We start from the raw sequence: 26,557 nt of genomic DNA on the forward strand, positions 1-26,557 counted from the left end.
CCAAACTTAACAACCTCTGAATTGGGTTTCTGTGAGAGTTTAGCACAGTTGAATCTTACTAATAATCAGCTCACTGGTGTTTTGCCAGTTGAATTGGGTAATCTCACCAAACTTCAGGAACTGAAACTTCATGCCAACAATTTGGTTGGGGAAATCCCAAATGAAATTACCCAATTGCAATGGTAGAGGAAGTTGAATATCAGTTGGAATTCGCTCAATGGCCCGATTCCTTCTTCGATTTTAAGGCTCCAGAATCTTAATAATTTGGATTTAAGTGGAAACAATCTCAGTGGTTCAATACCGGCTTCCATTGGTAATTTTACTTCTCTCATAGTACTCCAATTGGGGAGTAACGAATTGGGCGGGAAAATTCCTTTGATGCCGCAGAGTTTGCAGATTGCTCTAAATTTAAGCAGCAATCAATTTGAAGGCGTATTACCAGATACTCTGTCGCAATTGAATGGATTGGAAGTGCTGGATCTACCCAACAACAGTTTTACCGGTCAAATTCCAGACTCTTTTGTTACAATGGAAAGCTTGACACAGTTGGTGCTTTCCAATAATCGGCTCTCTGGATTGATTCCAAAATTCCGTTCATATGTTTCAGTTGACACAACAGGTAACACGGATCTTATAGACCCCACACGAGGGACGAAGGTGGCCTACAGTACTGGAGAAATTCTTTTCCTTTTTTTGTTGCAGTCCCTATTGGTGGTGTCGTTTTTGCTATTTTCATAGCAGCAGTGCTTGTTCGATGGATTTCCAGTCGGCCGAACAAGAATAATGATGAGCAGATCGAATCCGAGGAACACAGATCCAACATCAACGGTAAGTACGGATATTCTTTTAGGCAAATTGTTAATCTTTATTTTAATTGGAGTATAATTTATTTGTGTCTCGTAGGTAATGAAGACTTTTACGTGTTAGTAGAGATCTAATGATCATGTGGGATCTTGTGAAAAATTTCATGTAAGATGACGATGTAAGATATAATACTGTTAGTGTCATCTTACATGAACTTAATTTTTTCTTCTTTAATGAACTTTTTTGTGACTTTGGTATATATTTTTATATTTTTCCGATATTTTGTTGTCGAGATGAACGATTAGTTTAACAAAATTGACCCGAATCTAATAAAAATTAAAAGAGAATAACCAAAAAGACAATATATATATATATATTGCCCAAAGGGGCTCTTGTGTGTACTAATACTATTTCTCTCTTGGATACAACAAAGAGGAAGAAGAAAGTACTTCTCAAAGAGCATTTCTAATGCACCCACCATTCCTCCACATCTCAATATTTTACTCTTTCAAAAAGGTGCAAAAAGGTGATTTGGAGGATATATTTGTTCCAATCCATCCTCCATATCTCCATATTTTGGTCCTCCAAACCTTTTTCATCTTTCAAATCATCTGGAGATATATTTGGAAGATGAAAAATGTTGGAGGACCGGAATATGAAGATATGGAGGAATGAAGGATGGATTCGAGCAAATGCAAAAATTTGTTTTGAAAGAATAAAATATAAAGATATGGAGGGTGCGTTGGAGATGCTCTAAAGGAGTGAAAAAAATAATAAAAACAAAATAGAAGAGAAAAAGGAGAAGAAATTCAAGACGAAGCAAAAGTTTTTTTCATGATCTCTACCACTAGCTATGCCCAACTAAGCTCCAATAAGGGTAAATGTGAAGCCCTAGTTAAACAATGTTAGCATAACTATTATTAGATAGAAAATTGATGTATGTCTCCCTTTCTCTGCTTCTTTCTCTCTCACACACACAGACAAACACAAATACATATGCTTGAATATACATATGTATATGTCTACGTATGTGTATTTATGTGAATGGACATGAATATGTACATGTATATATAGATATAAATATATGAATATACATATTCAACCTCCTTAATGGTTCAATCCCTTCGTCTATTAGGCGTTTTGTCTAGTTTGACCTATTTGTATCTCAATTCAAATAAGCCCAACAGTCCAATTCCTAGAGCTATAGGGAATTTGACACGATTTGACAAACTAGGACCTCAATAATAGTCTCCTTAATTACGTGTCATAACTATATATATATAGTATTTGCAAATCAGAAAAACTTTTTTACGGAGTTTTCTGTAAAGAAAGATTTACGGAACCCAATCGTGCGCCACCAAAGTATTTTTGGACGGTCCTGATTGAAAAACAATTATGACCAGTACTAATTAATTTCGACCAGTCATAATTAAAAACGAATGTCAACCACTGATTGTGCGAATGGACGGCTGTGATTGTGCCGGTCTGTGAACAACTTGTTCACGGAGCCTCCATGAATAAGTTTCTCTCTTTGCAAATTGAAGAACCTGAGAGCTTGGACCTCTCTGAAAATATGATTAGTGAGCATATAATGTGGCAGTAATTCTCTGCGATTTGGAGTGTGTGGAGTTCGGGCGAAATGACTTCATTGGAACCATACTATAGCACTAAGATCTCTCCCAGAATAATCTCTTCGGGAAAATCTCGAATTGTTTTTATTTAGTAACAACTCTCAACTTGTCATACAATCATCTCGACGGTCAAATCGCAAATAGATCTCCAAATGAGTGTTCCTATGAGGTTAATTTGCTATGAAGAAAAATATTATTCCTCTTGTTTTTACTTCAAGGTGAATAAAGAAGACAACAATGATACATACTCTTATTATTTCTCTACTTAGCATAGTTTTCCTTTCCTTCTTAGGATTTGTTCGCTACTTTTGTTTCCGCAAGACACAAAAAATCCAAAGTGAGGCAAGGACGTCGAACCATGGCGACATTTTCTCCATCTGGAATTACGATGGAAGAATTGCATATAAGGATATCATCAAAGCAACAAATGACTTCGACATCAGATATTGCATTGGAACAGGTGGATATGGCAGCGTGTACAGAGCACAGTTGCCAAACGGAAAAGTAGTTGCCTTGAAGAAACTTCATCGGTTGGAAGCAGAGAACCCTGTGTTTGACCATTCTTTCAGAAATGAGGTCCAAATATTGACTAACGTATGACACAGAAATATCGTGAAGGTTTACGGATTTTGTTTGCACAAAAGATGCATGTTCTTGGTGTACGAGTACATGGAAAAAGGAAGTTTATTTTGTGCCCTGAGATTCGATGTTGAAGCTTTTGAAATTGGATGGACCCAAAGAGTAAATGTCGTTGTAGGAATGGCACATGCTTTATCCTACTTGCATCATGATTGCACCCCACCTATCGTTCATCGAGACATATCAAGCAACAATATTCTTTTGAACTTTCAACACGAGGCTTTTGTTGTTGACTTTGGAACTGCGAGACTGTTGAATCCCCATTCATCCAACCGAACCGTAATTGCTGGCACTTACGGATATATTGTACCAGGTGCGTCTACTATATTTTTTTTTTGAAGCCAACGCCTATGGTTATTTGTAAAATTTATCTTTGTGTCTGTGCAAAACTTGCCTATACAATGGTTGTGACTAAGAAGTGCGATGTTTATAGCTTTGGAGTGGTGGCACTAGAAACGATCATGGGAAGGCATCCAAGAGACCTTGTATCGTCCTTGACGTCGCCTCCTAGCAAAAACATGATGATAACTGATGTCCTAGATCCGCGCCTTCTGCCTCCAACTAATCCAGTAGTTGCAGGGAACATTGCTCTAGTTGCTACAATGGCATTCGCATGTTTAAATCTTGAGCCCAGGTCTCGACCAACGATGCAACGTATGTCTCAAGAGTTCCTTTCTCGTAGGAAGGCTTTAGCTGTGCCCCTTTGTACATTATCACTATGGCACTTATTGTGGAGTCGGAAAATGGACTTTGTCCATCAATCAAATGAGCAAGTGATCGGTGCCCAAGTTTGAAAAGAGTTTCACATCCTTTTCAATCCTTAGTTGTTATGATCGTTATAAATGTATTTTGCAAAATGTTACTGCGAAAGAGACTTGGAACCAGTCAAGTCATTTGATGACAAATACAAAGAAGGGTAGAGGGAAAATTCATTGCACTTCAGAGGAAAGACCCAATGACTCAGGTTGACTCACTATTTTTTGGGTTAAACAATCAGTGCATGGCCGATATCTTGGAAGCCTTTTGATCTTCTGTTGCAGAATTTCATAGTAGAATTATGTGAAACATGACACCCATATTTCAGTTACCTTTGCAGTAATGTATGTCTTTGGTAGAATGACTCATGCTTCACATCGTCTGCTCATTAGAATTCATGTATTGACCACCGCAATGGGAGGGGCTGTAGTGCTCGGCGATCCGGCCGTCTATTTCGGCATGAACGTTTCGGATTTAATCCGAACTCCTACAAATCCGAGCCGTCCATTGTTCGGATTAAAATCCGAGCTGTCCATTGCAAAGAAGAATGGCCAGATTAGCCACACTACACTTGTAATGCAGGTTGCACTACAGCACCCCCAAGTCTCCACCTACATTTAGCAAGTCATTACTCAAGTCACGTCAAGTCAACCTGAAAAAGAATGTGAAAGAATGAGAAAATCAACTTTCTATTAACTTTTTGTGTATTTGATTATAAAAATAAAAAATATTTTGGGACTCACAGCTGCATCCCACTGATAAGCACTTTTCTTCAGAATAGATCATGTCAAATGAAAGAAATTTATAGGAAAATAAAATTTATTTATTTTTACTTGACCTCACCCAAGGGCGGAGCCAAGATTCGGACGGGGTGGCACCGTTAATGAAAATCTAGTTACACGTTATAAAAAAAATATGAAAAAAAATGTGTGAAATCGTATAATATGTTGTGGGCTTTTTTTTAACAGTATTTGTATAAAGTATTAGTTTTTTTTATACCTGAAATATCAAGTCGAACCACATTAATCTACAAACAAAATTATGTGGTCATGAAAAAATTTAAGATCTCGTGCAACAAGAGAGAGAGAGAGAGAGAGAGAGAGAGAGAGAGTAACTGAAAAAAAGGAAAAAATATAGGGTACAAAGGGTTTCAAACCCTGGCACAGGGAACCATACAACAAAGCACTTTGCCAATCTACCAAGAATCTATTTGTGTAGATTTCTTCAAGTTTTTATATTTAACTTTTTTATGTGTAGTAATTTATTTATTTATTTTTATTTTTGAAACCGGGGGTGGCACGTGCCACCTCCCACCGCATACTAGATCCACCTCTGACCTCACTCCACTTCTTTCGAGAATTCATTTTTTTATGCAAACACTCTGGATAGGAAGACACAGACTGGAAATAGCGAACCAATAAGAGCTAGTTGTTCCTTGATTTTCCTTTTGAGAAGCTTGATCTGAGCAATTGCGCATATAGGATCGAGCTGATGTTTCGCGGTACGCTCTTGATTTTTTTTTTTAAATCATTGAACGGCTCGGATCAACCGTGCAAGGTCCGAAGTGGGTCCCAAATGACGTGCGGTAGCCGTATACTTTCTGGTATTTTTTTGGAAATGTTAGGTGTGCAAACTCGTACTATAATTTTTATGATTTTAATAACAATCTAATAGAATCCGAAATATATTTTGAAACCTGGGTTGAACAGTCACCTTGATTCATATGTCACTCCATCCGTTTTTGCATGCCCGTCTAACTCATCCGTTTTCGTAGGTGCATACGCAGCTACGCTCACGGCTAAAGATGGGTTTTATTGAGTTTGTGCGCTACCTTCTGTCACTTTTAAAATTTTCCAAATCTAAACATAAACACGTTGTTTATGTCCATGTTTTCTTTTCGGTCTATTTCCTCCCTCGCAAAATTGCAATGAAATTTGTTCATAGTCAATTTTAGATGATTTTCGAGATTTGAAAGAACATCGGATTCCACTAAGATAAATTGTTAAAGTTTTTTGTTCTTTTTGGAGAATCAATTAATCTTGAAAAATGTGTTTTGCTTTTTATTTGATTAATGGAATGCAATGATATTGATAGTTTTTTTTTTTATTTTACTTATTTGTTGAGTAAAAAAAAGAAAGATATTTGAGATTAAAAATTTTTCCGCTAGGACTGGCCTCCCGGAATGGAAATTCTAGATCCGCCACTGGTAATGAGATAAAATCTAAATTAAGATTCATAATGAGAGGAAGAGATATAATCTACTAGAGATTGCCTTTTTCAACATAGCCTCTGCGCCACCTCATCTCACTGTTCGTCTTGTCAATGGACGGTTCGAATTTTAAACAAACTATTCTCTCAAATAGTTTAACTGTTTAAACTATTCGCAAGAATATATATTTTTAAATCCAGACTATCAATCACATATTTGAATGGTTGAGATTGATCCGCTCTGCAAACACACAAATCGGAGCCTCCGTGAATTACATTTTCTCGATCTACCATCGTTACAGTCAAATGTCGTCCAATTTCCAAATGGACCGAGACCATACCAGTTGTCAAGTCAGTTCTTTGGCGCCAAAGTCCAGTCAACTCACCCACTCCCCTACAACGCGCACACCACCAGTCCACCACCGGACCCCCACCAATCTACTCTCTCTCTAAAAAGCCACCCAAGTTCTCTCTCTTCTCTCCACCATCTTCCTAGCCTCCTTTTGCCCTTACTTCCTCAGTTCCTCTCTACTCTCTGCCTCCCTCTCCTGCCTTTATTTAACCAATTGAACCTAATATACCTATATACTCTCTCACATAATTTTAATTATATACTCCTGCTGCCATCATATATCTAAAATACTAAGATTGCTGCATGCAGGTTCAGGATTCTCTGCACCCACAACCTAAAATGAGAAGGTACGCACACACCACTTCTCTCATGTTACTCCTCTTCTTCATGTTCCATTTGGTAGTCTCTGAAATTCCTTCAAACCAGAGAAACACCATGATCAACCTCTATAATCTCCTCCAAAACAACACGGCCCAACCTCTTCTTCCTTGGAATATCAACAGAGACCCATGTTCATGGAAGGGAGTTACATGCAATTTCGACAACTCCTTCATCACCCGATTCTCTATCCAATTCTTCTCTCTATCTAACCCTGATTTTCTCCCTGTTCTTTGCCAAATCAATAGTTTGGAGTCTATTGATCTATCTGACAACCACTTGAGCTCTATCCCAAGTGGGTTCATGACTGCTTGTGGAAATCTCAGAGGGTTGAGAGAGTTGAATTTCAGTAGGAACAGATTGTCTGGTTCTTTACCTAATTTTGATGGGTTTTTGAAATTGGAATTTTTGGACTTGTCTCATAATTCATTGTGTGGAACTATTAGTTTACCGCTTGATGGTTTGGTTAGTCTGAAAAATTTGAGCCTTGGGTACAACCATTTCATAGGTAAAATCCCCGAGGAAGTCGCGAATTATTCAAATTTGACTTTTATTGATCTTAGTGTAAATACTCTTTCTGGGTCTATCCCAGATAGATTCGGAGAGCTTCAAAATCTGCAAGTTTTGATTCTGTCTTCCAATAGTTTGAGTGGTGGAATCCCACAATTCCTTTCAAGTGTCAAAACACTATGGCGATTCGCTGCAAATCAGAATTCCTTTTCTGGTGAAATTCCACTTGGGATTACAAAGTTTATGAGGAATCTAGACCTTAGTTATAATCAGTTAAGTGGGTCAATTCCTAGTGACCTTTTGTCCCAACCAAATTTGCAGACTGTGGATTTGTCTTATAATTCACTAGGAGGGTCGATACCCAAAAGCATATCATCAAGTTTGGTGAGACTGAGGTTAGGAAACAACCGTTTGAACGGGACAATCCCATCTTCAGCCTTTGGAACCCTTCAAAAACTGACCTATTTGGAATTGGAAAACAATAGTTTGGGAGGTTCAATACCTCCTGAATTGGGTTTCTGTGAGAATTTAGCACTGTTGGATCTTGCTAATAATCAATTCACTGGTGTTTTGCCAGTTGAATTGGGTAATCTGACCAAACTTCAGCAACTGAAACTTCAAGCGAACAGTTTGGTTGGGGAAATCCCAATTGAAATTACCCGATTGCAATGGTTGAGGAAGTTGAAAATCAGCTGGAATTTGCTCAATGGCTCGATTCCTTCTTCGATTTCAAGGCTCCAGAATCTTAATAATTTGGATTTAAGTGGAAACAATCTCAGTGGTTCAGTACCAGCGACCGTTCGTAATTTGACTTCTCTCATGGAACTCCAATTGGGGAGTAACGAATTGGGCGGGAGAATTCCTTTGATGCCGCAGAGTTTGGTGATTGCTCTAAATTTAAGTAGCAATCAATTTGAAGGCCTAATACCAGAAACTCTGTCGCGATTGAATGGATTGGAATTGCTGGATCTATCCAACAACAGCTTTACCGGCCAAATTCCAGACTCTTTTGTTACAATGGAAAGCTTGACACAGTTGGTGCTTTCCAATAATCGGCTCTTTGGATTGATTCCGAATTTCCGTTCATATGTTTCAGTTTACACAACTGGTAACACGGGTCTTATAGAGCCCATAAATCCGAGCCCAACTAAGACGAAAAAGACTCTCTCTGTGTTCCATCTTGTTGCAGTCATTGGTGCTGGTACCACTTTTGTTATTTCCATGGGAGCCTTCGTTGTTCTATTGATTTACAAGAAGGATGCACAGATCCAATCCGAGGAACACTTTGGAAATGACGTTCACAGATCCAACATCGATGGTAAGTATGGGATTTTTTCTACGTTACTGTTTAACTAAGCTCCAATTAGTTGGAAAAGTACTTATATATACTACTCTCTAATCTCTCTTGGGTAAAAAGAGGAGAATGTAGACAAGAAAAATAGACTTCTCTAAGGGAATAGAAAAAAGGATTAAAATTCAAGAAGAAACAGAAGTTTTGTTCCGTATCTCTACCGTTAACCATGTCTAACTAACCTCCAATTAGGCTAAATATGAAGCCCCAGTCAAATAATGTCCGATTTCACTTTCTTGTATTTCTTTTATCTTAGTGTCCATTTGACCAGCGAGAAAAAAATATAATGAAAAGTGAAAATGATAAAAAGTTATATAAAAGAAAAGAAAAAGGAAATGTATTATACCAAAAAAGTACTTTTTTTTTTTTCCTCTCTTTCATTTTTTACTATTATCTCGCTAATAAACATACCCTTAGCTAGTGATTTAATGACTAAGCTCCTCTAGTTTCCTCCATGGTAAATAAAGTAAAGAGAACAATGATAATTACTCTTGCCATTGCTCTCCTTAGCATAGTTTTCCTTTCCTTGCTAGGGCTTGTTGCGTGCTTTTGTTTCCGTATGACCCCAAAAATCCAAAGTGAGGTAAGGGCAACGAACCATGGGGATATTTTCTCTATATGGAATTACGATGGAAGAATTGCATATGAAGACATTATCAAAGCAACAAACGACTTTGACATCAGATATTGCATTGGAACAGGCGGATATGGCAGCGTCTACAGAGCTCAATTGCCAAGTGGCAAAGTATTTGCCTTAAAGAAACTTCATCGGTTGGAAGCAGAAGACCCTGCTTTCGACCACTGTTTCAGGAATGAGGTCCAAGTGTTGACTAATGTACGACACAGAAACATCGTGAAGCTTTACGGATTTTGTTTGCACAACAGATGCATGTTCTTGGTGTACGAGTACATGGAAAAAGGAAGCTTATTTTGCGCATTGAGATTTGATGTCGAAGCTTCTGCAATTGGATGGACTCAAAGGGTAAAAATTGTTGAAGCAATGGCACATGCTTTATCTTACTTGCATCACGATTGCACCCCGCCAATTGTTCATCGTGACATATCGAGCAACAATATTCTATTGAACTCTCAACGAGAGGCTTTTGTCGCTGACTTCGGAACTGCCCGACTACTGCATCCCGATTCATCAAACCGAACCATTATTGCAGGCACTTATGGATATATTGCACCAGGTACAGATACTGCCTTTGTTTTATCTAGAGAGGGTCTATGGTTGTTTATTAAATCCATCTTTGTGTATGTGCAGAACTTGCCTATACCCTGGTTGTGACTGAAAAATGCGATGTTTATAGCTTTGGAGTTGTGGCACTAGAAACAATCATGGGAAGGCATCCGGGAGACGTCCTATCATCCTTTGCGTCGCCTCCTAGTGAAAACATGATGATAGTCGATGTCTTAGATCCTCGCCTTCCACTTCCTACAAATCCAATAGTTGCTGGGAACATTGTTCTAGTTGCTACAATGGCATTCGCATGCTTATGTCCTCAGCCCAGGTCTCGACCGACGATGCTTCGACTATCTCAGGAGTTCCTTTCTCGTAGGAAGGCTCTTGCTGCACCCCTGTGTACAGTTTCACTATTGCAGCTATGGAATCGGAAAATGGACTTTGTCCAACCATCGAATGCAGTAGTGATCAGTGCCGAAGTTTGAAAGAGTATCGCATCCTTTTCAGTCCTTTGCTATTTTGATTTATGACCATTAATATGTGTGTATCTTATTTTTATGCGCCAACGAATAAAAAAACACTCTCAGTTTTTATTATGTAAGGAGCTTAAAGTAAAATCAGTAAAGCACATGCATGAGTTCAAATATATATGGGCCTGCAGGTTGGTTCAGTGACCACAGTCGGAAGCTTATATAGATATTGATCAGCCTTGACATGCCATTTATCTCACCCCTAGCCCAATGTAGATTAAATCATGTAAGATTTGAGTTGGCCACGAGGTAGGAGGAGTTGCAGGTTAGCGGGAGCAGTAGGATGCTCTATAACTCGTTAATTGATCGTGTGATGGTTATGGTAGAAACGAGATTTTAACAATTAGAGTTCTATGGTAATGACGACCATGCTGAGAGCAAATTTGTTGATGAAGGTGGTAGGATGCTGTATGAGTATGATGTTGATCATTTCCCTTTGCAAGCATCTCAGTTTTGCTCGGACTCAGTCATTAGGATCATTAGAACTCTTAAGTAAGCTTTTGATTCTCTCCCGGTGACATTTTATTTTGAAATGTTTAACTGTTGATGACAAGAAAATCATAACGGGTTTATAGTAGGTGGGCGCGCTTTCTCTTTTTCTCAGTAAATCATTTCTTTCCGTAGGTTTTTCATATCTTTATGTTTTTTTAGCTTGAGTGGCACTTGGCACCGTGTCGTAATAGTTGATATGGGTATGGATGTTTCAGAGATTTTTAAATACTCTATGAAAACCGGGTACAGAGGACCTATTGCTAGTCGTGCCACATGCTTTGAAGATTGAGAATTCACACTCGTGCATAAAAAAATACCACACTTTACAAAAGAATAACCATCGTCTTCGATTCTATAACAAGGCATTCAATTCATCTTACCCTGTATCCCAATACTTGTAAACAACTCCTCTCACTTCTACATTTTATTTATTATTATTGGGTGGTCTTCAATCCGTTGAGGTTGTTACAGAGAAGATAATTCCTTTAACACACCCCTGCAAACTAATGTTGGAAGAGTTGATAGCATTAGTTTGGTCTTGAGAAACTGAAATCTGTCAATAGTCAGAGGCTTGGTAAGAATGTCTGCTACTTGATACTGAGAAGGAACATATTTGATAACCAACTGATGATGAAGAACTTCCTATGGAACTAAAAGTTGATGGCATTTTTGTAATAAATTTGAAACAACATGGGTACATTCTTAAAAGTAGGAGAATACACATCAGCCATTAGATCAATTCAATCATAGCCATTGCAATAACTTATTTTTTGGGGGCCCTACACCGTATGCTACTGTTTTATATTATAGATGGCATTTTTGTAATAAATTTGAAACAGCATGTGTACATTCTTAAAAGTAGAAAAATATACATCAGCTATTGGATCAATTCAATCTTAGCCACTGCAACAACTTATCTTTTAGGAGCCCTACACCCTCTTCTGTTTTAGATTATAGATAGGACCACAGTCCACGCTACCCATTAATCATTATTAATTAGAAGAGAGAGGCATTGAAATTTGAAAAGTCTTGGATCATTTGGTGACAATTGCATAGCTGGGTAGAATGAAAATTCATACCACTTGCTTCAGAGGAAAGAACCAATAACCCCGGCATTTTTTGTTTTTTGTTTTTTGTTTATACAGCCAATGACCTTGGCTTGACTCATTGTTTTTTGGTAAAGAATCAGTGGCCAATATTATGGAAGCCCTTTGAAATTTTATTGGAGTTTTATGTTAAAATTTTGTGAAACATGATACCAATGTGTTTAGGGAATGAATAGTTATGCACAATTCACTGAAATTGCTTACACCCATGTGTGTGATTATTTTTCAGTTGTATGTGCTTTGTCGTAGGTGCCTGATTGAGCGATTGTTGATTTTTTCCTTTTTTCTTTTTTGATTTTCAAAAACTACTTACAAGACATTACCATTGGATTGGGAAATCTTGTAATGCAAGGTCCTGTAGGGCGTATACGGGTCATCGATCTTAATAATGAATAGTTAAGACATGATTTTTAATTAGGGAAAATTTCAAAATAGCACCTGACCTTTTTCACAAATCACATACAAGCACCTGACCTTTTAAAATTATCAAAAAAACACTTGACCTATTTAAAAATTCATTAATTTTATACATGCCGTTAACTTTCCATCCAAAACAAACGGAAATGCTGAAAATGTGCATTTTGGCACGAATATTAGCAAAACAAGATTAAGGCTCATTTTGGCAAAACACAATACTCCCTCCGTCCCTTTTTTTGTGTCCAGTATTTTATTTTGGGCTGTCCCTTAATAAGTGTCCATTTTGTAAAGTTAGGGGGGTAAAAGTTGGTGTATTGTCTATTTTGTCCCTAAAAGTATATTTTATTTTGAAAAGTTAGTGAGTAAAAGTGTAATGATGATGGGTAAATAAGGAAAGTGGAGGAAAAAATTGATGTGAAAGGTGTAATGATGATGTCTTTTTAATAAGTTGGAGTTACGAAGCAGGACACTTAAAAAGGGACGGAGGGAGTATTATACTCATAAACAAGATTAAGGCTCGATATGGCTTTAAAAGTCAATTAATAACTTAATTTTTGTCTTTATTCAAAAGAAAAAAAACGTATTTGTTAGTTTTGCGTCAAGACGAATCAATAAGTCACAAAAATTACTTAACTTGTCAATCCAAATCCACTCTAAATAATGAATCAAGCTTAATTTAGTAATTAAATACCCATAACTATGGAATCAAATACGATTACTCTGTATTAAACAAAAGAAAAGACAAAAACAAAAAATATAGAATAGTCAAGCTTAATTTAGTAATTAAATACCCATGACTTGTCACTTTTCACACCTACCCATGACTATTATATGTTTTTTGTTTTTGTCTTTTCCTTTATTTAATACAGATTAATCTTATTTGGCTGCATAGTTATGAATATTTAATTACTAAATTAAGCTTGATTCCTTATTTAGGATGAGTTTGGATTGAAAAGTTAAGTAATTTTTGTGACTTATTGATTCGTCTTGACGCAAAAATAACAAATGCGCTTTTTTTCTTTTGAATAAAGACAAAAATTAAGTTATTAATTGACTTTTAAAGCCAAATCGAGCCTTAATCTTGTTTATGAGTATAATATTTTGTTTTACCAAAATGAGCCTTAATCTTGTTTTACCAATATTCATGCCAAAATGCACATTTTTAGCATTTCCGTTTGTTTTGGATGGGAAGTTTACGGCGGATGTAAAATTGATGGATTTTTAAATAGATTAGGTGTTTTTTTGATAATTTTAAAAGGTCAGGTGCCTGTGTGTGATTTGTGTAAAAGGTCATGTGTTATTTTAAAAATTTTCCTTTTATTTATGACCAATAAAACTCATTTATTATCGGTTATAATTGAATTTTAATATGAACCGTTAATTGATGAGATCGACGGCTGCGTGCCGCCCTACAAGTGCACTACACGAGGTGCACTACATCAATTCCTTTTTGTTGTCCCAAATTATTTGTCCATTTTACAAAATCAAAGTACAAATTTCTTTGAGTTTCCCCTTCGACCCTTCTTTCAAAAATAAAAAGGACGGGTCCAATTTGAATAGGACATTTATAGAAAAGTTTGAAATTTAGAAGTGCAATTATTATATTTCCTTATTAAGTTAGATTTTTCAAAAATGGACAAAAAAAAATTATGACAGAAGTCAAAAGTCAAGAGCGAAGAGCCAGGTCAGGTACTCCATCCGGCGCTGATTGAGTCCAGTCACGCACACCACCACCCATCTTCCTATCCCCCTTGACCACTTCTTTCCTCAGTTCCTCTTGGGTAGGGAACACCAACCGTCGATCTCATCAACTAACGATTGCGATGTGTTTTTAAATTTTTAATAAATATCTTTTACCGGTTGTAGATTTTTTTTAATCTGGATTGTTAATTAATAAAATCGATAATTGCGTGTCACCCTACACGCACACCACAATGGTGCACTGCAACAATCCCGGATGGTTTTTCTTTGGTCACATGCTGGAAGAAATTACATTTAACCACAACCCAACTCATTATCATAAAGTATCCGCATTCTGTTCATAGGAGTCGGATCCACATGCAACCTCCTAAATGCATCTACACAACTATAAGACCAATTGCTCGTGTTAAAACTATTACACTTTCTCTTGTAATTTTATAGTAATTTGGTTGCCATCATGTAAAATACAAAGATTGCTGCAAGTTCAGGAGTCTCTCTGCACCCACGACTTAACCCAAAAATGAGAAGGTATGTGCACTTCACTTCTCTCTTGTCACTCCTCTTCTTCTTGTTCCATTTGGTAGCCTCTGAAATTCCTTCAATCCAGAGAAACACCATGATCAACCTCTATAATCTCCTCCAAAACAACACGGGTGAATCTCCTTTTCCTTGGAATTCAACTAGAGACCCGTGCTCATGGAAGGGAGTTACATGCAATTCCGAGAACTCCTCCATAACCCAATTTTCTCTCCAACTCTTCTCTCTCTCTAACCCTGATTTCCTCCCTATTCTTTGCCAGATCGATACACTAGAGTCTATCGACCTCTCCAACAATCGGTTGAACTCAATTCCAAGTGGGTTCATGACTGGTTGCGGGAATCTTAGCGGGTTAAGAGGAATGAATTTCAGTAGTAACAGTTTGTCTGGTTCTTTACCTAATTTTGATGGGTTTTTGAAATTGGAATTATTGGACTTGTCTCGTAATTCTTTGAGTGGAACAATTAGTTTACAGATGGATGGGTTGGTTAGTCTGAAAATTTTGAGGCTTGGATACAACCAATTTACTGGTTCTGTTCCTACCCACTTGGGGAAATCCATGGTTTTGGAACGACTTGGGCTTTATTATAATCACTTTGTGGGTAAAATCCCCAAAGATATTGCGAATTATTCGAATTTGATTGAGATTGATCTTAGTTATAATAATCTTTCTGGGTCTATCCCTGATAGATTCAGAGAGCTTCCCAATCTGCAAGTTTTAATTCTATCTTCAAATAGTTTGAGCGGTGGAATCCCACAATTCCTTTCAAGTATCCAAACACTGTCACGGTTCGCTGCCAACCAGAATTCCTTTTCTAGTGTAATTCCAACTGGGATTACAACTTTTCTCAGGAATCTAGACCTTAGTTATAATCAGCTAAATGGGTCAATTCCTAGTGACCTTTTGTACCAACCAAATTTGCAGAAAGTGGATTTGTCTTATAATTTACTAGTAGGGTCAGTACCCGAAAACATATCATCAAGTTTGGTGAGACTCAGATTGGGAAACAATCGCTTGAATGGGACAATCCCATCATCATCCTTTGGGAGCCTTCAAAACTTGACCTATTTGGAATTGGACAACAATAGTTTGGGAGGTCCAATACCCCCTGAATTGTGTTTCTGTAAGAGTTTGGCACTGCTGAATCTTGCTAAGAATCAGCTCACTGGTCTTTTGCCAGTTGAATTGGGTAATCTCACCAAACTTGAGGAACTGAAACTTGAAGCCAACAATTTGGTTGGGGAAATCCCAAGTGAAATTACCCAATTGCAATTGTTGAGGAAGTTGAATATCAGCTGGAATTCGCTCAACGGTTCGATTCCTTCTTCGGTTTCAAAGCTCCAGAACCTTAATCACTTGGATTTAAGAAAAAACAATCTCAGTGGTTCGATACCCGAATCCGTTGGTAATTTGAATTCTCTCATAGAACTCCAATTGGGGAGTAACGAATTGGGCGGTAGAATTCCTTCAATGCCACTGAGTTTGCAGATAGCTCTAAATTTAAGCAGCAACCTACTTGAAGGCGTAATACCAGAAACCCTCTCGGGATTGAAACGATTGGAAGTGCTGGATCTATCCAACAACAGACTTACAGGGATCATTCCACAATTTCTCGTTGGTATGTGTCCTACTACAGGAAGCTTGACCACGCTGGTGCTTTCCAATAACCTGCTCTCTGGGTCGATTCCTAGTTTCCCTCCAGTTGTTTCGGTGGACACGGATCTTCATTATGTTGCGGTTGATAACGTAACCAAAAAAACGGATCTTGTGGACCCCACAAAACCGAGCCCGACTCAAAAGACGAAAAAGACTCTCTCCGCCCTTCTTGTTGCAGTCATTGCTGCTGGTAGCACTTTGGTTATTTCCATAGAAGCCTTCGTTGTTCTGTGGATTTACAAGAAGGCTGCGCAGAACCAATCCCCAAATGACGTTCACAAATCCAACATCCGTGGTAAGTATGGGGTTTTTCCTAGTTTAGGTGCATGGTTAGTCTTTATTTTATGTTGCTATTTCTGCATTAATTGTAATTCATATGTGTTGGGTAGGTAACAAAGACTTAAACATGTTAACATGTTATATACTATATAGAGGAGAGATACTTATTCGCGGAGGAGCCGTGAATAAATTGTTCATGAAGGCGACAAATCTCACCCATCTGTTTTGGCAATTAACGGTCCGAATTTTAAAAGAACTTTTCCGGGGGAAGAGTTGAGAAAAGTTAATGTTTAACTCTTCCCCGACTTTTTTTGAAAAGACCTGGATCATCCAAAACACTTTTGGACTCGCGCGATTCACCTCCGAAAAACTTTTTTACGGAAACCTCCGTAAGAAAGTTTTTCTCATACTATAGATCTAATGATCACTGTCGTGTGTTTGACTAAGTATTAATTGGAAGAAGATATGGAGGAGTGGAAATAGATTATACAACTTTTTTTTTTGATAAGTAATAGATTGTACAACTTTGCATTATTGGGGCGATCAAAATAAAGCTTTGAATTATTGGGAGACAAATTTATGAAGGAAGTTAGATGTGTTTTCAATTGGCAAAATACGTTGGAAAAGTACTTCTATATGCTACTCTCTCTTGGGTACAAAAAGAGGATAATGTAGACAAGAAAAATAAGAAGCAGCAGAAGTTTTGTTCCTTGTCTCTACCATTAACCATGTCTAACTAACCTCCAATTAGGCTAAATGTGAAGCCCTAGTCAAATAATGTCCGATTAATTTCACTTTCTTGTATTTCTTTTATCTTAGGGTCCGTTTGATCAGCGAGAAAAATATAATGAAAAGTGAAATGATAGAAAGTTATATAAAAGAAAAGAAAAAGGAAATGTATTATACCAAAAAAACTTATACATTTTTTTTCTTTCTTTCATTTTTTACTATTATCTTGATAATAAACAGATCCTTAACTAGTGATTTAATGACTACGGTCCTCTTTGTTTTTCCTCCATGGTCAATAAAGTAAAGAGAAATGATAATTACTCTTGTCGTTGCTCTCCTTACCATAGTTTTCCTTTTCTTGCTAGAGCTTTTTTCGTGCTTTTGTGGAAGCAAAACCCAAAAAATCCTAGGTGAGGTAAGGGCAACGAACCATGGGGATATTTTCCGCATATGGAATTACGATGGAGGAATTGCATATGAAGACATGATCAAATCAACAAATGACTTCGACATTAGATATTGTATTGGAACAGGTGGATATGGCAGCGTCTACAGAGCCCAATTGCCAAGCGGAAAAGTAGCTGCCTTGAAGAAACTTCATCGGTTTGAAGGAGAGGACCCTATTTTCGACCAGTGTTTCAGAAATGAGGTCCAAATATTGACTAATGTACGGCACAAAAGCATCGTGAAGCTTTACGGATTTTGTTTGCACAACAAATGCATGTTCTTGGTGTACGAGTACATGGAAAAAGGAAGCTTATTTTGCGCCCTGAGATTCGATGTTGAAGCTTTTGAAATTGGATGGATTCGAAGGGTAAAAATCGTTGAAGCAATGGCACATGCTTTATCCTACTTGCATCACGATTGCACCCCGCCTATTGTTCATCGAGATATATCGAGCAACAACATTCTCATGAACTCTCAACTGGAGGCTTTTGTCGCTGACTTTGGAACTGCCAGATTGTTGAATCCCAATTCATCCAACCAAATCATTTTTGCAGGCACTTATGGATATATTGCACCAGGTACGGATACTACCTTTGTTTTATAGAACCAAACGGTGTTGTGGGTTTTTAAACAAAATCGATCTTTGTGTTAATGCAGAACTTGCTTATACCATGGCTGTGACTGAAAAGTGTGATGTCTATAGCTTTGGAGTAGTGGCACTAGAAACAATTATGGGAAGGCATCCACAAGACGTCCTCGCAACTTTAGCATCGCCTCCTAGCCAAAACATGATGATAACCGATATCTTAGATCAGCGCCTTCCGCTTCCAACAAACCCCATAATCGGAGGGAACATTGTTCTAGTTGCTACAATGGCATTCTCATGTTTACATCAAAGGCCCAAGTTTCGACCAACAATGCGACGCTTGTCTCTAGAGTTTCTTTCTCGCCGGAAGGCCCTAGCTTCACCCATTCATACAGTTTCACTGTTGCAGCTGTGGAATCAAAGAATGGACTTTGTTCAACTACCGAATGAACCGGTCAATCCCCAAGTTTGAAAAGAGTGTCACGTCATTTTCGGGCGTCGGTTATTATTACCGTTGTGTTTGTTTCTTAAAGGACTTGGACTAATTTGGTCTAGTGCCCCTTCCTGTCCCACGGTCTAAGCCCATGTGTATTTTTTTTTTAACGGGCCTAAGCCCATGTGCATTGACCAGCCTTGCTATGTCATATGTCTCAGCCCCAGCCCAATCCATTTTTGGAAGGAAGACGCGTGGGTTCATGAAATGGTGTCCGATCTCCTCTCTCCCAAAAACCGCTGTGCCGAGGGACTTTCCGGCCGTTGAATTGTGTAATTTTTTTATGTTTTAAATTCAACAGCTGAAAAATCTCTCGGCACATAGGCACAAGAATTTGCGGCACAGATGATACTGCTCTCCCCTCTCATGATATGGGTTTGAGGTTTGAAAATGCTTTTCTAAGAAACTGACTCCTCTATAATTGGACTACAGAGAAGCATTTGCAGTCTCATCTGGTTCATTCGTCGCAGTTATCAATGGTTCGGAACTAAAGAGACTATTTGCGGGAAGAAAGTATTCTCCCACGACAAGTCTTTTAACAAATTCTATTTACCATTAAAAATATTTTTGGACGGTATAGATTAACAACACACATGAAGTACTGCTATGGCATTTCTGGTTTGACTCACCGTAGTCTTCTATCCAAAACTGTCAACAACTTTCTTAACCCTTGGAATAAGTATTTTTAAAGATCATTCTTACACCACCAAGCTACATGCTGGAAATTATTTCTTTCCTAATTCTTTAATAACATTATATTTCTAAACTAAAAGCATCAATGAATATTCAAGTAGGGAATTAATAGGCTAAACCCGATTCTAATGAGTTGGCTTAATGGCCAATGCCTAGATCACAGGAGTTTCTTTCTACACTAAAGCCCTGTTCGATAGGAGGGATTAGAGGTAGGATTGGACTATTAGTCCCCCAGACTAATAGTCCCCTGTTTGTGTAACCTTTAATTCTGGGACTAACAATCACAACCGGACTATTAGTCATTTTTGAAGGGGACAATATAATCCTGGGGGGGGGGGGGGGTGGGGCGGGGGGTGGGATAAATAGTCCGGAGATTAAGGGAGGTTGGGATTAAGGGCAAAGTTACCAAAATACCCTCTTATTTGCCCTTGTTTGCTCTGGAAGTTAAAGGGATTAAGGGCAAAGTTAATCTTTTTTTTTAAAATGCTAGTAACATTTTGAAAACAAGCCTAATAATTTTGATATGTAGTTTTTTTTTTTTTTTTTGTGTTAGAAGCTTTACCAAATCAACTTTTGCAAAAAAAATTTTGTGTTAAAGCTTTACCAAATCAAATTTAAAGAACAAATTATAGCAAGGCTATTCACGAAACAACGCCTATGACCGTGATAGAGGCTTATGAGTTTCCTTCCTTCCTTCCGGATGGTTATTTAAGGACCCCTTTGGCTAACTTTTCTCTGACCTTTTCTCATCATCTTTTTTATTTTTTTTCCCATAATATATTTTTGTTTGATTTTGGTGTAGTTTTTATGTCGCATTGTTTGCCTCGACAAGGAGAGATAAAAAAAAGTATAAAATACAAACCAAAATTGAAAAATGTCACAAATATACTAAAACTAAAAGGCTATCTTTGTGTTATTAGTGGCTTTTTGGTCGTCTTAATAGAATTTTTTTCAACTTTCAGCTATATTTTTATTCTTTTTTGATCATCTCATTGAGACGAACGTTGTTGTGTAAATCCTATGCCCAATTCTAAATAGAGTTTAGAAATACAACAGGAAAAAAAAAAATTTAAGACGTGCCAAGAAACTCCCCAAAGATTATGCACTTCAAAAAGTTGTTCAGATCCATCGATGGACTGAACCAGCAGAGGTGTAGACCCAAATACAGAGAGAGAGAGAGAGAGAGAGAGAGGGGGGGGGGGGCGGGGGGGGGGGGGGGGAGGGGGGGGATGATTTTGCTTAAAAAAAACACCAGTTTGATCGATCCATTCAGACATTTGCTGAAACATAGGAAGAGGGAAGAAGAGTTGGGCAGTGGGTCACATGCATGGATTCTTTTGTAAAACAACAGTCTGACACTTTTGCCCTTGTCAGCAGCAGCAGTGTAGGGTTACAAACGTCTCTTTCAAAAGTAAAATGACCCATTTCCAATGAGAATCGAGCTTCCCATCTTTTTGGCCTCTTCCCCTTCTTGGAATTTCTTTCTTCAAAATTGTAGTAACTACTTTCTTTCTTCTCGATCTCAAACTCTCATTCCTCCAAGTTCCAACAAATAGATTTCTCATTCAGTTTGGATGATAGAAATCTTGAAAAAAGTAATGAGAATGTGATGTCTTATTTTTATTATTCCGACATTTGGAAGAAATAAGAATAAAAATGTAATGTCGTACTTCTATAATTCCGACGTTTAAAAGAAATAAGAGTATAATTTTTCATGATATATTAAACTAGGAATCACAATTCCGGACTAAGTGGAAATCAGATCTCTCCCTTACCCCATGGTAATCTACAATTCTTGACTCAATCATTAATAAAAAAGAAATGTTGACTTTGATAAAAAATTTAAAATATCTTGCATAAAATTACTGAATCAATTCAAACACCGGAATGCATTTACTCAAGGTATAAAATTTCTAGAAATTTTATTCATAGTAATCATATTCCTATTCATACTCAAGAACATTCCTAAGAATTTAATTTTCAGTAATTATATTTCTATTCCTACCCAAGATTCTGATCATCCAAACACAACCTTAACTAAAATACCCCAAGAACCCTCATCAACCGAACAAATTTATACGATTTTGGTAAGCAATCGTCTATTGGGTCATGAATTGCACTCGCATAGGATAGAAAAACTTTAATTTTTCAAACAGATTTCACAAAAACCAATACTCGGTCACATATATATATTTTAATATATATACTCTCTTCATCCTGCAAAGTTATACACATGCAATAAAAGATATTGTACATTTTTTAATAAAAAATAGGTACTTTCGTGAATAATTCAGCATACTTCTTCCGTGTTCCTTTGTTGGTTCATTTTTTTAAATTTTTTACCTTTTCCAAAAAAAATTCCTCATGACAAGTTTATTTTATCCTTTTTTTTCAAATTAATAATAGTAATGAAAACAATTCCAAAGTGTAACACTGGTGTTTCCTTTCATTCTCAAGATAATAAAGGGAAAGTCCAAATATACAAAACGTAGTATAAAAAAAATATCAAAATTCAAAACAGACCAACATGCCACTGAGAACGGAGGTGGTATTTTTTATGCACCGTCTAGTTGCCAAACCGATCGAGAACAAGGATTTTTTCTTCCTTAAAATTCCCTGTCCTCGTCTTTCAGGTCAATCGATCACTCTTAACTGCTGCGCAATGTTTCGAAGAAAATCTAAAAAAAACACAAAACACAAATCCCAAGACATAGTCGGACGGATAGATTTGCTATTAAGGATCGCGGAACGAATTTCGAAGATGGAAAGAGCCCAAAAACAAACTGCACAGTGGGAATATGTGAAATTTTGAAAATTAGGATTGTGGTTCAAATTCAATCAATGGAGATGTTGCTGCTCTGGCCATGGCCAAAATCCGGACTGATCCCCTGCGATGCCGCCCATGAACATGTTGCACAAGCTTTCATCGGTGACCGTCTGATCGAATTTCTGGAACTGGATGTTTTCTGATGATGATCGTGATGAGTTTTGCGGGAGGTGGGTCCCATTCGATGAATGGAATATCTTGTGTTTATCACTTCCAATGCTCCATGAACCCTCTGTTTCTTTTTTCAGGTCAATGGGTCCATTTCCACTTGATTCCATCCCTTTTAGGGCCAATAACTGCAGTACAATTGGGTCACGCAGTTAATTTCAAAAAATTTCTCAAAAATTAAAACAATCCCAATAAGTTCGGTAGTCCTGGAGCATCGTCACGTGATACTCCGAACCATTTCAGAATCACATATTTAAGTAGAATTCACGCACTTAGTCGTAGACTTCACGAGATTGTGTGTGTGGAATGATCCGTAGCACAACATGTCGGTACTACCCGATTACTGAAGGGCTATTCAATTGGACTCGAAGCTCCGAAATCAATACGGTTATGTTGGGATTCGTGATTTATTGATGTTTTTTGTTTATTCGAGAAAATGACTAGATATTCGTTGTATAACAAAAGTATTACTTAATAAAATATAGTCGCCGAGTGCAGCTATTAAAATAAAACCACAAGTATTACGGAATTTAGAAATCATGTAGTGCAGCAGTCCGCACTACAGGGGCTGTAAGGCGGCTGATCCGGCCATCTATTTTGACGGGGACAGTTTGAATTTAATCCGAGCCCATCTTAATCCGAGTCGTCCATTGTCGAAATGGAAGACCGGTTTGGCAACCTTATAGGGCAATGCGTAAAAGTACAAATATATAACCACAAAATATGTGTCTAAATACACCAATGCAATAAGAAAATTCTTTTAGGTCGTGCGTAATTTTATATAAATATTAATTTGTGGAAACATTAATTAACATGAGCAAATTAAAATAAACTTTGTAAAAGTAAATTTGACTTGGTGTATCTCGATCTTAAGATTTTTATTGATAGATTTCAATTTTTTTATTGATAGATTTCAATTTTCATCTCTAATTCATATGAACTAAAAATTTGTGTCTGCATGTCTAGGAGTTCTAATTTTAAGATGAGATTCCTCTTGAGACGAAGTAAAAACTCTTCACATCAAAAAAATTCTAAACAAAAACTAAAGCCAATAATAAAGTACTACATCAAAAAATCTTGTGAATTCTTTTTTTTCCAAAGTTTATTGCACACATCAAATAGCTCAATTGAATCTTCTAATCCGTGAAATAAAATCTATAAAAAAAAATCGCAAAAATAAAGTTTTTTTGAATGTAAGACTCAAATTTTCTCAAAAAGGTAAAAAAAAAACAAGGAGAACAGATGTCAAGAGGTCTTTTGCCAAATGGCATTAAGAAATGCACTGGTGCAAGGAGTAAGGAGGTCAGGAGTTCAACTTCTCCAACTTACGCCCAGCAAAAGAAAAAGGAGAACAGAGTGATAATTAAAAGGAAAATGAATTAACACACACCAAATTCCAAATTGACCCAAGTAAATTTCTTAAAAAACAATTTTAAAAAAAAAAATTACCTCAGCATGAAGTTTGTTGTTATGGGCCAAAAGGGCATCATTGTCAGACTTGAGAGCCTCAAACTTCCTCTTCAACAAGTCATAGTCTCTCTCCAGTTGCTTGGTCTTCCACCTAGCCCTCCTGTTCTGGAACCAGATGGCTACCTGCCTCGGCTGCAGCCCGAGAGCCCTGGCCAGCTGCACTTTCCTCTCCGGCTCGAGCTTGTTTCCCACCACCTCGAAGCTCTTCTCCAGGGCCTTCACCTGCTCCATGCTCAGCCTAATCTTCTTCCTCTCTCCTGCTATTTGTTCCGATCCCATGTCGTCCGAAATTATATCGTCTTCCACTTGCATTGCTTCTTCGCACCGGGTCGATCCGACCCCGGAAAACGACATGGATCTCCTCATTAGGTTGGCTGGAAAACCTGCACAATTGCACAGGAACATTAAGAACATATATATAAGGGGCGGCTTTATGATTTTAGTTCAAATATATAATGGTACTGACAAAAACCTGTACAAATTTCGATGCATAATTAAAAGTATGTTACTTCAGTTGAAAATTTATTAGGCCTGTTTATTTTGTTACTTTGAGCTATACTACCTACGTACTTGCGTATTTAAATTTTCGATGATTTTGGCTCCATACAAAAAGATTGACAATACTCAAGAAAAACCAAATTAACTTATGGAAAAATATGAAATTTTAGTACATTTTTTAAACCCGTTTTCAGAATAGACTAGAGCCTCTCTTGAGAAATGGGAATCCTTTATTTCTCTTTTTTTTTTGGGTGAGTATCCTTTATTTCTTTTGATCAGCAGGAGAAAACTCCATTGATTGTAATAGAACAAAAATATAGTATTGGCAGATTCAGTAAAATAGAAACAGAAAACATAAACTCAATCGATCTCCTGATTGTGTTCAAAAATTTAGCATACGCAACTTCCAAATTTTATGAATCAGAAAAAAGAAAGAAAATAACTCAATATAAAGAACTAAATTAGAAATCCTCATTTTGAGAGAGAGAGAGAGAGAGAGAGAGAGAGAGAGAGAGAGAGAGAGAGAGAGAGAACCTGGGAAGTGTTGAGGAGCTGGGCATGAAGGAAGGATGGAGTCATGAGGAGGGCGGATCTCTTCTTCATCATGGGGTGGAAAGATGAACTGATCATTAGGTGAGAGAAAAGCCATACCACCACGAAACATGAAACAGTACTGATGGGTGTGAACAAAATACCTAAAAGTTGGGAAAGGCTGATGAAAATTGAAATGAAAGTCTGACACTTATGATGTGTTTTGTTTTCTTCTTTTTTCTTTTTCTTAATTTTGAGAGAGAAGATGGGGTTCTAGACTGGAGGACAGCGGTGACTAACATGTGGAGAGAGAGAGAGAGAGAGAGAGAGAGAGAGAGAGAGAGAGAATATGAGGCCTAAACTATATTCCCACTATTCTATTTTAAGATGTTTTAAAATTTTAGTTTTTTTAAAAATGACGAATGATACTAAAGTGTTGAAGTATACGACAAACTGATCCTAATTAATAATTAAAAGTAATTCATAAAAGTAAAAAGTAAGAGGGAATGTTAAAAGTTCAGTACGTAAAATGTTTTTTAAAAACATGATCTAATTAATTACATGTTTTTTTAAAAAGGTTGAGCTTCTTCATACAAAATCAGGATTATAGGACAAAGTGAATACTTAGTTCGTGTAATGATTCATTTGCTTCATGTTTTTTAAGCCCAACGAAAGAACCGAGGGATGGTGCTGTGCAAGAGGTGCACAGCACGATCTAGGCCGTTTCAGCATTTTTCCAATTCAATTTTTGCATCAATCATATCATTTTTCCTTCTTATTTCTCTTTTTTCTTTCTAATATGAACTTTTTTGTCGAAATACATATACACAAAATTCTTGCTATTTGACATTCGATACAGTTATTTTCTGAAAGAGGTAACAATTAAAGCCAGAGAGGGGCATTTTCAAGGAAAATAGAAGTTGAGGCAAGAATATTATTTTTCAATTTATTGTTGCCAAAAAACGATTACGCCAAAAAGAAAATGGTGGCACACGATTTTTGGGGTAGATAAAAAATTAAAGTGATGAACTTTTAACAATAATTTGCCTCAACATGACTCTCCCGCACCAGGAACGAGAATGAATCTCTTTTGTCAATGATAAAACACTTATAATATTATGGCTTCATGTGAAGATTATTTGTTTATGGCTGGTGTAAAAAGAATGTTTAATTAGTCAGCTTAGATGATCAAACCAACTCAACGAGATTTTAAGAGGCGGTTATATATATTATTCAGTTAAATCTCATCGAGCCGAGTGCAACATATTATTTAACGAAAGATGAAATATAAAGGGAGTGTGTACTAATATAGTCCATCAATGGCGAATCTAGAAATTTTTGCTGAAATTTCACTTGGGGCAAATTTTACTTAATGGCCTTGTAAAATGAATTTTTGGGATGAGTTTGTCATTCGGGATGAAAAGTCCTAACTTGATGAACAATCACCACTCGATCTTGAGAGTAAAAAATATTGGTAGGTCTTTGATTGGTTACTTTTTAAGACAAAGGAGAGTCATTGGCTAGTTAATTTCTTGATATTTAGGGGCAATAGTAAAATTATATAAGGGGGTAAAAATGGAA

At 37.1% G+C, this 26,557-nt stretch overlaps 4 protein-coding genes and 1 pseudogene across 6 annotated transcripts; 4 read left to right on the forward strand and 1 right to left on the reverse strand.

The window, feature by feature from the left end:
• The first annotated feature begins 378 nt into the window (after positions 1 to 378).
• On the forward strand, positions 379 to 938 carry LOC131302758 (leucine-rich repeat protein 2-like). Its single transcript, XM_058329563.1, has 3 exons — positions 379 to 619; positions 703 to 828; positions 904 to 938. The coding sequence occupies exons 1-3, from the start codon at positions 379 to 381 to the stop codon at positions 936 to 938; spliced, it is 402 nt and encodes a 133-aa protein (XP_058185546.1).
• Positions 939 to 1,227: 289 nt separating this feature from the next.
• On the forward strand, positions 1,228 to 4,337 carry LOC131304774 (MDIS1-interacting receptor like kinase 2-like; annotated as a pseudogene).
• Positions 4,338 to 6,373: 2,036 nt separating this feature from the next.
• On the forward strand, positions 6,374 to 10,741 carry LOC131304768 (MDIS1-interacting receptor like kinase 2-like). The gene is made up of 3 exons (XM_058332144.1): positions 6,374 to 8,596; positions 9,163 to 9,822; positions 9,897 to 10,741. Exons 1-3 carry the CDS (start codon positions 6,694 to 6,696, stop codon positions 10,298 to 10,300), a joined length of 2,967 nt encoding a protein of 988 aa, XP_058188127.1. The 5' UTR covers positions 6,374 to 6,693; the 3' UTR covers positions 10,301 to 10,741.
• A 3,694-nt stretch (positions 10,742 to 14,435) lies between these two features.
• Positions 14,436 to 18,880, forward strand: LOC131304767 (probable leucine-rich repeat receptor-like protein kinase At1g35710). 2 transcript variants are annotated; one of them, XM_058332142.1, is made up of 3 exons: positions 14,436 to 16,550; positions 17,629 to 18,288; positions 18,368 to 18,880. In XM_058332142.1, the coding sequence occupies exons 1-3, from the start codon at positions 14,582 to 14,584 to the stop codon at positions 18,766 to 18,768; spliced, it is 3,030 nt and encodes a 1,009-aa protein (XP_058188125.1). In that variant the 5' UTR covers positions 14,436 to 14,581; the 3' UTR covers positions 18,769 to 18,880. The 2 variants fall into 2 exon arrangements, with proteins under 2 accessions (XP_058188125.1, XP_058188126.1); XM_058332143.1 differs by having other exon boundaries at positions 18,414 to 18,552.
• Positions 18,881 to 21,905: 3,025 nt separating this feature from the next.
• Positions 21,906 to 25,322, reverse strand: LOC131304366 (homeobox-leucine zipper protein HAT7-like). Of its 2 annotated transcripts, none has more exons than XM_058331590.1 (3): positions 24,980 to 25,322; positions 23,927 to 24,330; positions 21,906 to 22,605 (listed from the first exon to the last, which is right to left on the reverse strand). In XM_058331590.1, the coding sequence occupies exons 1-3, from the start codon at positions 25,107 to 25,109 to the stop codon at positions 22,321 to 22,323; spliced, it is 819 nt and encodes a 272-aa protein (XP_058187573.1). In that variant the 5' UTR covers positions 25,110 to 25,322; the 3' UTR covers positions 21,906 to 22,320. The 2 variants fall into 2 exon arrangements, with proteins under 2 accessions (XP_058187573.1, XP_058187574.1); XM_058331591.1 differs by having other exon boundaries at positions 23,927 to 24,321; positions 24,980 to 25,291.
• Positions 25,323 to 26,557: the final 1,235 nt, after the last annotated feature.

The sequence above is a fragment of the Rhododendron vialii genome, chromosome 10a (assembly GCF_030253575.1).
Source record: "Rhododendron vialii isolate Sample 1 chromosome 10a, ASM3025357v1".
Taxonomy (NCBI): domain Eukaryota; kingdom Viridiplantae; phylum Streptophyta; class Magnoliopsida; order Ericales; family Ericaceae; genus Rhododendron; species Rhododendron vialii.